The sequence below is a fragment of the Manis javanica genome, chromosome 8, assembly GCF_040802235.1.
Source record: "Manis javanica isolate MJ-LG chromosome 8, MJ_LKY, whole genome shotgun sequence".
NCBI classification, from domain to species: Eukaryota; Metazoa; Chordata; class Mammalia; order Pholidota; family Manidae; genus Manis; species Manis javanica.
Window position 1 is genome coordinate 71,464,801 of NC_133163.1, and position 14,076 is coordinate 71,478,876.

Here is a 14,076-nt window from a genome sequence, read left to right on the forward strand (position 1 = left end):
CTTACCATTGACCATGGTCCAAAGGTCTTAATCCAAAGCAAGGAATGCATCTGTGACTGGATACAATAAAAATTCCATTGAACTTGTAATTAAGGTTGCCATCTGACCACTTTGGGCTCCTTACCCTGTGAATCAGTAGGAATAGAAAGGAGTTAACTGTGCTAGTTGAGGTGATTGGTACTGGTTATCAAGGAGAATAAAGGTACTATTATACAATGAGGGTGAAGAGGATTATGTCTGAAATACAGGAGATCCCTTAGGGCATCTGTTTGTATTCTCATCTTTTAATTAAAGTCAGTGGAAAACTACAACCCAATTTAGATAGGATTTCTATCTGAAATCCTAACATTTTGATCATGCCATTTGATAAAAAACTTCAACCAGTTAAAGTCTTTGTTGAGGGCAAAGGGAATATGGAAAAAGCAGTGGAAGTAGTAGAAGGGTGAAAGAAATACAGCTACAACTGTGTGATCATTTTCATAACTAAAGACTTACAATCATTATGAGTATTTTGATATGTTTGTATGTGCATTAATTCAGTATTTTGTTTTTATTACCTCACATCCTCTTATCATGTAACATAAGATGTGTTAGTAACAATTAACTTTGTATTTCAGTATCTAATTTACTGAATATCACAAGAGAACATGAACATCACCTAAAGATTCTGTTACCTCTCCTTGGGAAAAGAGTAACATGTTTTTAGTTTTACATGTAATAGTTCATTCTTTCATGTCATATGTTATGTTAGAAGTATAAGTTTGCTATTATTTTGTGGTTAAATGTGGCTTAAGGAGATGTGTATGAATGCCAACTTGACAAGGGGTGGGCTGTGATGGCTTTGTGATATGTCAAATTAGCTAGGTTGAACTACATTTCTCATAATTCCTTGTGTAGTATGTTTCTAGTCAGGGTGGTCTACAAGAGATACTTTCTTGTGAGAATTGGAGGACAGAAGGGAGGCAGGAGCCATTTTGTAGCATATACACAAAACTTCTCTTAGTTATTCAATAAACAATAGTCTAGTTCCTGCTATGAAGATAATTTGGAGATGTAATTAAGGTTTCAATTTTGAGTTAATCAAAAGGAAGATTATCCTAGGTGGGCCTGACTTAATCAGATGGTAGTTATCAAAACAACTAAGTATCTCTGAAAATCAGAGACTTCAATCACAGTTACGGCTGCAGTTGCTCTCTTTTCTCCCTGTATCTTTCCTTCCTAACTGCCTATCTATGGACTTTTAGCTGCTTACCCAGAGGCCACAGTTTTGTAAGTCAATTCCCTTAATATCACTATCACTATATATTTATATAAATAAGCATTTGAAATATATATCCTACTGGTCTGCTTGTCTGGTTATAACCTGACTGATACAGATTAAAAGAGATTAAGGGACATATGTACCAGCTGCAATGTATTTATTTGGGTAAAGATTTGAAAATGTAAAAAAAACTTTATAAGATCACTGAATAAATTTAAACACAAACTAGGTATTTGACAAAATTAAGGAATTGTCAATTATTTTCCATGTAACAGTGGTATTTTGGATATTTTTTTAAAATGTATAATATTTTTAGAATAAAAATGTTATAATAATTTTCAAAGTTATCCAGAGATTATAAATGAAACAAGACTGGCCATGAGTTTTTAGTTTTGAAGGTGGGTGTACAGTACATAGGATTCATTATACTTTTTTATCTCCTTTTGAATACATTAACTTTTCCATAATAAGGAGATAAATAAAAATAATTTAAAGCCCACAAATATTTTACCTTGAGAAGAAAGGCAAATTATGCATTTTCTAATTTTTCTGCCCCTCTGATAGACATTAGGTAGAACTGCTACAGCCAGTGTCTTCTTGTGTCTCTATCTCTCTTGCATACACACACACACAACCTTCTTTCTACACCACATGCACATAAACACCTGTATGTAAAATGTGGGTTTTAAAAAGTAAGCTCTATATACTCTCAATTATATGAAATGACACATGGGTAAAATAATTTAGAATTACATGATGTAAATTAGACACTTTTGATCTGCCATAGAAAGCTTACACAGAAAACAAAAAAAATAAATAATGCAGAATCTAGGGATGAGTATGGTAATGCAATTTTTTTTAATATACAAGGATGTCAATTTTTTCTTGTACTTATAAAATAAGTAGCATTATTATAAGATATACAGAACTTATTATTTGACCTATAATAAACAGTGGAAATAGCAAACTCCATAGAAAGAAGCCTTGACCAGAGACATTAAAAGCTTGTCTGGAAGTCAAGGACTATGGCTTTTTTGAACAGTAGGAAGTAAACTAATAGGAAATCTGAATAACCCATAGTGTAAGCAATTCCCTGAAACCATCTGTGGGTCCAACAGATTTATCTTCTAAAGTTGTATTTCATTATATTTATAATGTCTCATTTATTATTTCTTCAGTTCACTTCATCTTGCTACATGCAGTACTTCCTAATAAAGAATCATCCTATCAAAATGATTGTTTCCATGTTAAAATGTGAAAAAGTACATTTGAAAATTCTATTCTACTACTTTCTACCTCTGTTCTTGATCTCTAGACTTAGCACTAGCTAAGAAGGCTGCAAATAGGGAATAAAACATCATGGAGAATAGAGGATGTGGAGATGTACGAATTTACTACATCACAATGTAATATAACAGTGAACTATAATAAACATTTCTACTATTACACTTGGGGAAATTGCCATATAGAGGAATCTGATGAACAGAAAAAACTATGGTTTATAATTGGCAGATTAAAACAAAAATTCAAAGCTCTTGAGTATTATTACGGTAACCATACAATTTATTGTTCAAATTGGGAAAATTTTGAATGTATTGATAATTGCTCTGGGACATTTGGCATAAGCCAGGACTATCTTGGGCAAATGAAGACTCACGATTGCTCTAATCATGATTAGAATAAAGTATGTATAGTTGAATATATTTTATAGATACAACAAAGTGATTTCAACATGTGTTCATCTAACATACAAATACTAGTTTATGATTGCTTCTTTAGTCTACTTTAGTCTACTTCCTAACATCTTTATCATTTATTCTTTTTACTCCAGCAATTTGTCATATCCAAATGGCTTAAAAGATGAAACTGTCACATTTTGAACTGTGGTTCCAATGAAACATTTTCAGCTATAGATATTAATGAATTACTGGTTTTAAAATGAAAAATATCTACATATATTAAATATATTCCTTTAAATATCAAAATTGTTTTCCTTAGTATTTACATTGTGTGTAAGTACATTTCCAATGTGTATATAAACTGATTTAAAAATACACACGAAGGCACACAATGTGTACTTTGATTCTGAAAATATTCTTTGTAAGATTTTCTGAATGGTAGTGAACAAAATAATATAGAAAATTTGTTTTTAGAGACATACAGAGCATCTACTAACTCTCCCACTTTGTAGATGAGGAAACAAACTCAAAGTAAATGAGTTACTTTAGGTCACATATTTGTAGAGGTGGAAGGGTCAGAACCAGATCAGCAGTCCAACTTTTATTTTTAACTTTTTATTTTGAAATAATTTTAGACTTAAAGAGTTGCAAATATAAAAATTCCTCTATACACTTCCCCTAATGCTAATCTTTTATATAGCTATGTATCAATTATCAGAAGGTTCTTTTTATTTTACTGTGTAAAGTGTTAGTTCAGATTTACTATATTGAAGTGCTGAAAGATGGATTTCATAATATTTACAAAAATGATAGGAAAAACTGATATATTAGAAACTAAGGAAATATATCCAAATCCAAAGAATTCAGGATTCTTTCTAATATTAACATATCTTTTTGTTTATTAAGATGACATATTATCATCTGGATTATTAAGGTTTGGGAACTTTTTGGAATAAGGCTAATAACACATTTATGTCTATATATAAGTTAATGTGAGTTTTCATAGACTGTTTTGCGAACAGTGAGTTCACATGATTAAACATAATCATAAAAGCTGTATGAATTTTTGAGAAGATAAAGTTCAATACATCATTTCTCATCAAAATGTCTTTCTATGGGACTTGTTATATAAGATCAGAGATGTGAAATTAAGTGATAGACTCTTTTGGTATATATTTGTGCTTATTTTCTGTGTGCTGCATTGAATGAAAAAATAATCAGAATACATGTGTTGATTCTTCATGTCTTAAATCTTAAAAAACTAAAAATGGGTTTTTCAACATAGGAAAAAATCCAAATTATTCAGTCTTTTTACAATCAATGGGTATTAACAATATTTGGATTGTGAAAATTATAAAACCTTAGCTTTTATTTTTTTTATATTCTTTGTGTACTTTAAGCTTTCCAAATTTTTTCCTGTTTATTTGATCTTTCCAACAACACCTTGCAGCAACAGATAGGTTTCTCATTTTCCTTTTTCCTAAGCTTATATTGGTACTTGTAACAAACTGTTAGTGCCCCAGCCATATTTCCTTGCCCTACCATTTCAGAGCACACTGGCCTGATTTTCCATAATGGTGGGGGATGTTCCACAGTGGGGGTGTTAATTCCCCAACATTTCCAGCCTGTGTAAGGCAGAACAGTCTCCAGGCACCAGAGAAAGTCCTTAGAAAAAGATGCAGTGCTGGCATTTGACTGACCAGTGTGCACTGAACTAATGCACTCTAGGAATATGTCTCTGCCAACGTCTGAAGGGAATTGGTATATACTTACTTTTCTCACATTTTGAGTGGTATAATTCTGAGGCTACTGTTTAAATGGTTTCCCAGGAATCCCAGGGACATTAAGCTCTGTTTGCTTACAGCCATAACTTGCTTGGTAATTCGTCCTTCATTGCCTTCCTTCCATTCCCTGTCTCACTTCCCAAGTCCCTACTGTTTCCTGAAATCCAAAATAAAATACTTGCACTCAAATCCTTAACTTGGGATCTGATTCCACTAGAACACAAGCTCAGAAAATATTTTCCCAAAGCATAGGCTGAAGAGACATTCAAGTAGAGGGAGTATTTATGTTCTTTAGTAACAGGACCGATTGTAGGAAAAGTAGGAGCATGGAGACAAAAAAAATGGGCTTAGGAATACTTGTGGATATCAACTATCTGGGCTTTCTCTAGTAATCAATCATTTTTACTGAAATTAGATTAACTTACATCCCTGTTACTCAGACTAAAATTTAGGAAGGAAAAGACCCCCACTGAAAGTCATAAAGACTGGGAATTTTGTTCTTCAGAGTAATATCATTTTCTATCATAGTTGCTTACGTACATCAACTAATTAGTAAGAAAAAGTACACAAGTTCTCTTACGTCTTAAGGTGTTAGAAACTATTATTAAATTTGCAATGTCAATTGCTTGGTTAATTAAAAAATAAAATATTTCTTTCAGAGAATTAAAAGTTCAAATGCTTCTAACATTTTTTGAGAAGTTCATTCAAACATTTTATTTGTAGCACTAGAGGTATACCATACTACATATTAACAAACTGGGAGCTGCTTTTATTTTAGTTTTATTAGCTGGTAAAAAATGCAGAAGAGGTAAAATGTTTACATCTGTTTAATCAGAATGGTAGAGCTATATGCAAGGTGAAATGGAGAAATATAATTTTTTAAAAAAACAACAAAATATACTAGAGAATGGAGGCCTAATTATACTGTATTATCTGATAATCTTTGTTGACTAAATCAGCTCATAGTTGATCCTCAGATGTCTGACTAGGTCTTAGGATAGTAATTCCTGGCATATCATAGCTAGGTTATTAGTAAGCATACTATTCACAATAAAAATCATGTTTTCTGTTTCTAGGCCCCATAGAGGAGTGGTGGGTAGTATTTAAATACTAAGTCTGAAGAAGGAAATAAGAAAAGGGTCAAATAAATAAGAATACAGTGTCATGACTCTCAGTAAGCTTATGTCTACAATGCAATTTAACTTAGATATCTCATTTTCAATTTAACTTACATATGGCAATGACAAATATTTTCTGAACTCCTTTAGACATATTTTATTTTTAGAAATTTGCTAACATCATACAATTCTAAATCAGTCTTTCACCAAATTTAAAACTACATTCTACTGAATACTTTGCTCAAGCTTTAATATAATTAAGCTTTGAGCAATCTTTGTCTTTGAATTATTTTTGCCCCTCATCTTTAACTGTTTCAAAACAATGTAGCCATAACTCTGCCCTTTTCTAATATTTCACTTAAAAACCTGCTTACATATTTTTCATACATTTAACAGAACACTTTGATTGCACAATGTCTGGCATCAGCCTTTTTCTATCTGGACTACCACATCCTTAGTTCAAACGCTGACTTTTTCTCACACAGCCCACCCCTTCATTTTTAATCCAATTCATGTATAGATGCTATTTAATTTGGTCATGAAGGCTGTATCGTGCTTTCTTATTACACCATATATCAGATCAAAATTCTGGACTTCGGTTCACAGACCTTTACCGATAGGCACTAACTTACCTTCTTTCCCTCTCTTTCAGCTTGCAGCATATCTTCTTCCCTGATTTGAAGCAAACATGCTTTTCATACTCCAGATAACTTTTATTCCCGAACTAAATATTATTCTCTTCCCTGTTTGGCAGACTGTCATCTATCTTTCATTACTTAAAAAAACAGCAGAAATCCCAATATCTTCTAGATGCTCCTTCTAATAAAAAATGCTATAAGGAGGGTTGGTATTCTTTTCCATTCCTGTCTCTAACAGAAATTACATTTTATTTTATTCTCTTTGGTTATTGCCTCAGATGTGCTGGTATTGGTTAGAATACCAGAGAATTACAGTGAGGTTCTCTCTTATGCTAGCTTACTACTAAAGCCATCTTTCAGGTTGAAGTGCTGTAGTGTAAAACAGGGAAGAAGGAGCATCTTTGTTCTATAAATCTATTGAATACTTTTATATGTTTTTAAATCTTAAAATACATTGCCATATACATTATCTCATTTGACTCATAAGAATTGTGGGAGGTAGAGTTGCAGTAACTGTTTTAAGTGGGAGAAGTGGGAGGGAACCTGAAGCTCTAGGGTACTGCAGTATTTAAAAGGACAGACTTTGGAATCAGGAAGACCTGAGTTTGAATTATTGCTACAATGTTTATACCTGCCTGACTTTGGGTATCTGTAAAGCTAAACTGTCTCATAATATGGGGACAGTAATAACATGATATACTGCATGTAAAGAACATCAAATGTGAAGTAGATTGCTTGGTAAGCACTTAACCAATAGCAACATGTTATAGAATTTGTCCAAGACACACTTTTAGAAAATCTCTGCGAAGAACTGAAACCAAGATTTCGGACTCCTAAAGCCTATACTTTCCCGCTTTATCACTGCTTCCTAGCACATTAGTGAGTCAGTTTATTCATCTGTAAACTGAATCTTTTCAGACTTTCAGTCTATTTCAGCTACATTAGTTTTTTTTTCCTGTAGTGTTGTTGGATTGAGGTTCACGATCGTTATATATCCAATAGCTGTACAATCATAAACTGTGCACACTGCAATGAATTTTATTCCTGTATTCATATTTCGTTCAATATTTAGTTTTGCGTACAAACTCAGCTGTTGCCTATCTTTAGTCTGCCTCGTGAAAGGAAGACCCATACCTAGCTTTATTTATTTATATCCTGGCTTATTCCCGAAAGGACTTAAAACGCAGCGAGAGAGCCTGTAAGTTACCTAACGATGTTACACAGTGCGATTAATACTCTTGATGAAATCACCTCGTAGAAAACCGCCGACGAGATTCTAACTAGCCTTTTACCTAACTTAAAAAAATAAAAACTAATGTACCTAGCTAGAAGTCCTAGACGCATACAGTTCGGGTTCTCCCCTCAGCCTTGACGCTGTCAACCACCCGTTGTCAACGGTCACTCGAATGCCCTTTTCAAACTAGCCAGAATTGTCGCCGCTAGAGTCCGGCTGGACCGAGATCCCATCCAGCCCCTTTACCCCCTTATACCCCAGTTTCCTGATTGGGAAGGGGCCTGAGGAGCTTTTCTCACATTTCCGTTTTATTGGCTGACACGGTTGTCAGTAATCTTTGCTTCCCGCCTTCCAACCTAGCGCGTTTCTTGGACCCCTTGGTTTCTGCGACACGCAGCTAACGTTTGCCTGAGTCGTGTTGCCGGGGACCCGCGACCTTTCACCCTCCCTCTCCCCACAGCAGCGCCCCGGCCCCCGGCCCCGCCGCCGCCGCCGGCGCGCGGCCCCGCGCACGCACTCAGTCCCCGCGCGCACACGCACGCGCATACACACTCACACGCCTCCCCACACCCCCCGGCCCTCCTCCCCATGCGCCCCCGCAGGCAGAAGCCTCGGCGCTGGGAGGCGGCGGCGGCGGCAGCGGCGGCGCTGCTGAGAGGCAGGGACCGGAGCGCGAAGTGTGTGGGAGTCTACGAACCCAACCCCTCTCTACCCTCCCCTCGCGCCGTCCCCATCCCTCCCGCCAGCCCCCCTCCCCCCTACAAGCGGGAGAAATAATGAGCGAGACCGGGCGGCAGCCGCAGCTGCGCCGAGCAGCCCAGGCGACGGCAGACCCGCTCGGGCAGCGGCGGCGGCGGCAGCATCAGCAGCGGGAGCGAGCGCAGCGCTAGCGCGGCGCGGGACCCGGCGCTCCTCGGGCTCCTGCCCTCCTCTGCCGCGCGCCGCTCTCCGCATCCAGCTCCTTCCCCTCCTCCTGCTCATTCAGTCCTTCCTCCACTCCCCTCCTCGGCCTCTCCGCTCCCCGCCTCCCGCTCATTCACGCGCCCCTCTCCCTTCTCGCTCCCCTCTCCTTTCTTCTCCTTCTTTCACCCTCCGTCTCTCACACCCCCTCCATTCCCCTGTCTCCTTTCCGACACTGCACTGCAGCTGCTCCTCAGCCCTGCCCCCTCCCCAGTGAGAACAAACCAGCAACACTGCTTTTCTTTCCTAAAGAAATTTCTATTGATCCTATTAAAAAAAAAAAAAAACCACCAACAACTTAAGAAACCCCAAAAGCAAAAAAAAAAAAAAAAAAAAGAATATTAAAAGCCAAAACAAAAGGGAGAACCTTCTCCCCGTAGCGGCGGCAGGAACTGCAAACATGATGGCGGCAGCTCCCATCCAGCAGAACGGGACCCACACTGGGGTTCCCATAGACCTGGACCCGCCGGACTCTCGGAAAAGGCCGTTGGAAGCCCCCCCTGAAGCCGGCAGCACCAAGAGGACCAATACGGGCGGTGGGTATCGCTTCCACCTCCCCGCTGGCCCCATCCCCCGCCGCCCGCCCTGCCTCCCTCCCTCCCGCCGCCCGCCCTCCCTCTCCCTCCCGCGGCCCGGACACCTCCAGCCGGAACCCGGCGGCTCCAGCGCCCCTGCCCCGCGCCCCCTCCCCTGCACCTGCCCGGCACCTCGCCGTCCCCGACACATTTCCATTTCTGTGTTTATCATTCATCAAAATGGCGACCGGTTTTTCGGAATAGACCTATCTTTCCATTTAATCGGTCGACAGGCTGACCATTTGAATATCCTAGACCTGGGCAAGGGGGTCAGTGAAGGAGGAGGAGGATGACCCCGAGCGAGGTGATGTCCGCCCGAAGATGCGCGCTGCATTTAACAGTCTGATAAAATAAATAAATAAATGGCACTTGGGTAGCGGATAGCAAATGATTGGGGCACCGGAGAGTTTTTTCCCTCTCCATGCCCTTGCTTTGGGCCACAAGTAGTATGCAAAATCTTGATGAGTGCATGCTCTTACCGCACTTACATTGTCGGTGCAAATATCTCATTGATTTGTCTTCAGAGGTGTGCAACGAGGGTGGGGGTGTCTGGTACTGTGACTTGTTAGTTTAACATCCTGCGCTTCCTGGGAAGATGAGTTACAACGGGACCGGTATCGCTTCTTCATTTGCACTGGAGTCATCTTAACAATGCACCCAATGCATCGAGGCAGAGGTGAATTTATCTACAGCATGTACATTAGAGACGGATGGGGGTCTTTTGAATGGCACACCCGCATAATTTGGAACGTTCATTCACATAAGGAAGCTGGATTTATCGTGATGTTTCCTATTCGAGACGTGATCAGTTTGTCGGAAATTAAAGTTTATGGAGTTGGCTTTATTTTCTAAGACATTTCATTTCACTCTTTCTTGGGTCATCCACCCCCTCTAGTTTAAAAATTGTGGTTGTTTTGGAGAAGGAACATTACTGGTCACTTTTAAGTGTATTTGATATAAATGACTCCTAAGCTTTTTAGTATTGGCTGAATTCTTCTTAAGGTCCTTTAATTAATCAGCTTAACCGAGATCATGGTTGAGTAAGAAGTGCTAAAAAATACACCAGAATTAGTTAGATTTGCCAGTCCACATCACTTTCAGTTATTTCCTGGCAGGACTGAAGGCTTGGAATACACCCTACAGTTTGGGTGGATTTTTTGGTTGGAGGGTGGTTGTTTTGCATACTTTAAGTAGAATATAGGCAATGGCTGATTGTATTCCTTCTGTGTTTGCTAATGTCAGACAAATACAGCTCTTCTCCATTTACAGTCTTTTATTTATTTTGCAATATGTTAAATGTAGGTTTGTCATCATATACATTTCTCAAGTTTTGTTAAAGGGTCAGTTCACTTCATTTTTCCATAGTAACCACAGATAGAATTGGAAGACTTCCATGTTTGGAATAACAACTGGAATTTTGTCATTAGTTTCTACAGTGCTGCAAAATAATAAAACATGTTTAGATTTTACTTCCAAGTTTGAAAGTGTATATCCTACAAAACGGGAAACATTTTGAACATATTTACTTTAAAGTTGGCTTTTTTTGTTCCTTAAAAATACTTAACCCTTTATTTCCTGCAGCTGTATGCCCAATGTTTTAATTGCTTTTTTTTCTCTCTTGAGGGTGGAGAGGGGTTACAAAGTTTAAAATTACCACGTTAATGAAGTACATTTCTTTGCATTTTTCAGAAGACGGCCAGTATTTTCTAAAGGTTCTCATACCTAGTTATGCTGCTGGATCTATAATTGGGAAGGGAGGACAGACAATTGTTCAGTTGCAAAAAGAAACTGGAGCCACCATCAAGCTGTCTAAGTCCAAAGATTTTTACCCAGGTAGGTGCAATGGTGAAGAGACTGTTTGATAAATCCCTAAGGAGAGAAAGAGATCTGTGTGTGTTGTGTGCTGTATTGAAATAAATTCTCAGTAGTGTAGACTTTATTTATTTATATATTTGCTGTATTAAAGCATTTGTGGAAAAATTTTAAGAATATTTCCACTGTTGATGATGTCCTGTTTCTCTAATTGATACTCTGTGTCTGTGATTTAGACTCATTTCGCGATGAATCTTTTGAGTATTTCTAAATACTTCTTTCTAATTAGGAAAAAACTCTTAAAATTTAAAGATAGAAACCTCAACAGCTGGCATCAGGAAAACAGGGTCCTTCTGAAGTTTTCAGACATCATTGTAATGACAATTAGTCTAGAGTGAATTCAGAAGAGGGAGTAGGAAGGTTTCTTAAAGAATGGACCATTTACTTCTAAATCCATTATGTACCTCTTTCTGCTTCATTGCTTTGTTTGTTGGCCCTGGAGTGAAGTAAGGAGGATAAGTACTGCCTCTTCAGATTTTTAAAATACTATATTTTTAATGTAATTGTGACAAGGAAATATTATAAAAGAAGTAAAATAATTCTTCAAAATTTGTGTTACTCAAGAGCTGTCTTTGATTAAAATATGTTAACAGTTTGTGTGGTACTATAACCCACTGGAAAATGGCAAGTTTCCTAGGTGGTTTAATTTTTTTTTGTACTGTAAGGTGTGCTTTTCTTTATTTCAAGTGTTATACGGTTCTACATGTTTCCCTTTTTTTTTGTAATCATTTTGCTACTCAAATCTTAAGTTTAATTGGAACATCTCCATAATTCAATAGTGTATCTCCAAGATAAAATATTAGCTGACTTGCTTTTATGGAGGTGTAGCTTCTGCTATTTTGGTGTGTGGGGGGGTTATTTTGTCTTTATGGCCATAAAAAATTATTTATTCAGTGTTGAGGGAACCGTTACTGCCTTTTTTTTTTTCCTGGTGGAAAAGAAAAGCTGATTTGCTTTCAATGATTTAATTCAGTAAGAGTTCTTTAACAGAGGATTTCTTTTTCATAGCCAATCGCTTAGTTGTAGAAAATGGACCACTATGCTGGATAAGAATTTTTTAGAATGGTTCAAACTATTATTTAGTAATATAAATTAGATGTAGTGTATTTGGTAAACATTAAATTTATTAAACTAAAACAAAAACTATGAGATAGGAAGTCCTTCGAAAGTTTGTTTCCTGTGGGTGTAGTTTTGTAGATGGCTTTCCTTTTCCTTGAAACTTTCCTTGTGCATTAAGAAAGTTTGCTAACATATTCACATTTGTAAGTTTAAAAGGTGTATTATGATGAAAAAAATCAATGTGGAATTGTGAAAACCCTTAGTACAAATAAAGGCGTTCAAAAGAGCTTGATTGCAGAATTAATAACATGATAGTTCTGGGAAAAGAGCTGCAATGGTAAATTAAATTCACTGTCAATAGATGAAAATGAAATCGCTTTTTCTGCATTATACATGAGGTGATATCAGATGTGCTGAGATGTTACAGAAAATTGATGTTTATCAAGGATATTCCAAATAGTAAATTAAATGCCTTTTCATTTGAAAGAAGTTTATTTTCAGTGGGTTGGAAAGGGTGCACTGAGAATTAGATCTTTTGTTTTTTGTCCACTTAGTTATGCATTTTTTCTTATTACATTGAAACTTTTATTTACAGTTGTGAGGCATGTTATTCATATAGAGCAAGAATATCTGTTGGAAAAAATGGAGAACTGGAATGCGTTGAACATAATTTTGTGTGTGTGTAGTGACGTAACCTGATCAAATGTTATTTGGGATGTCTGGATAAAAGAAGGCTTATACTCTGCCTGTAACAGGTGGAAACCAATCACACTCTATGAAATCAATTTTAAGGATAAAATAAAGCCTTTAATTTCTAAAAAGCTTTAATAATTCTGAACACTTTGTATTTAAATATGATTTTAACCAGGTTATTACCTGTCTGGACACATACATCTCTTCTTCTGATAGACTTTAATTTTAATAGTCTTTCTGTTCACACTGGACCACAAGCCTGTGGAATTATCTAAGGTCCTGGTATTTTTCAACATAACAGCCTTTGAGCTACTTGCAACTTCTTCCAGATATACTTAAGGGATACTTACCTTCTCATCTAATATGAACTAAATTACAATGCTGCGATTTATATTGCTGAGTTACAAGGGCTTCCTTGTAGGATTATGTAATAATTCGGAAGCCCGTTTTTGTCTTTTCTATATATGTATTTATGACTCTAATATTCTGTTAGAATGAATGTTCCTAATGCTTATTTCATGTAGCATTTTTCTGTTTCTCATTTGGTAAGGGTATATTTGGGGAAAAGTGTAACCTAATGGATTTTCTCAGATTACTTGTTTAAAACAGAATGTAATTGTGTTTGGAAGGTTTAGTTAAAATACTGGTGTATTTGAAAAAACTTTCTTCAGGACGTATAATACAGAATACACACACTCTTTGGGGATATTTTAATAAATTTCAACTCAAATGATATGCATTGCTTGTATTATAGCCAATATAATCTGTGCATATTTATCATATTTGTTTTCTTTTTTTTTTCTTACTCAGGCTAGATCTTTAAAATGTCTTAAGAGACCTTGCCTTTCTGAGTAGTATATGAATATTCACTGTTGAAATGAAGAAAACATTTTTTACACTTTAATTGGTATGAATTTAGAAGCCATAGAACTGTATATTGCATTGTGTTTCAGCATGTCATATATTAAAATAATTTGGGGAAATTAATGAGGATTGTAAAGTGTATTTTTCAATTACTGTAATCAGAAAAAAATCTACAAGTAGGTTTATTTTACTTGTCGCTGTGCTGTGTAATTCATTGTCTATTATAAAAAACCTAAATCTTATAGAATACTTACTACTTGGGGTTTATGAATATATCTTTTTCCTTACTCGATTAAAGAAACCTAATTTAATTTATTTATATATTCTTTTTATAATTAA

At 36.6% G+C, this 14,076-nt stretch overlaps 1 protein-coding gene and 1 long non-coding RNA gene across 7 annotated transcripts in view; one reads left to right on the forward strand and one right to left on the reverse strand.

Annotated features, from left to right (window-relative positions):
- LOC140843101 (uncharacterized) overlaps positions 1 to 7,992 on the reverse strand; it is a 500,637-nt gene extending 492,645 nt beyond the window's left edge. For all 3 annotated transcript variants that reach the window (XR_012120577.1, XR_012120579.1, XR_012120578.1), the window contains exons 1-2: positions 7,802 to 7,992; positions 6 to 125 (exon numbers count right to left, since the gene is read on the reverse strand). This is a non-coding gene — a long non-coding RNA (uncharacterized lncRNA). The remainder of the gene's footprint in view (positions 1 to 5; positions 126 to 7,801) is intronic.
- Positions 7,993 to 8,196: 204 nt separating this feature from the next.
- The window catches only part of NOVA1 (NOVA alternative splicing regulator 1), a 151,553-nt gene continuing 145,673 nt past the window's right edge, over positions 8,197 to 14,076 (forward strand). The window contains exons 1-2 of one of the 4 annotated variants that reach the window (XM_073211419.1): positions 8,197 to 9,210; positions 10,939 to 11,082. In XM_073211419.1, the coding sequence (XP_073067520.1) occupies positions 9,075 to 9,210; positions 10,939 to 11,082 (280 nt within the window). In that variant the 5' untranslated portion in view covers positions 8,197 to 9,074. Of the gene's footprint in view, positions 9,211 to 9,518; positions 9,926 to 10,938; positions 11,083 to 14,076 lie in introns of those variants that run through there. The other 3 variants (XM_073211418.1, XM_036999372.2, XM_017668277.3) reach the window with 3 other exon arrangements.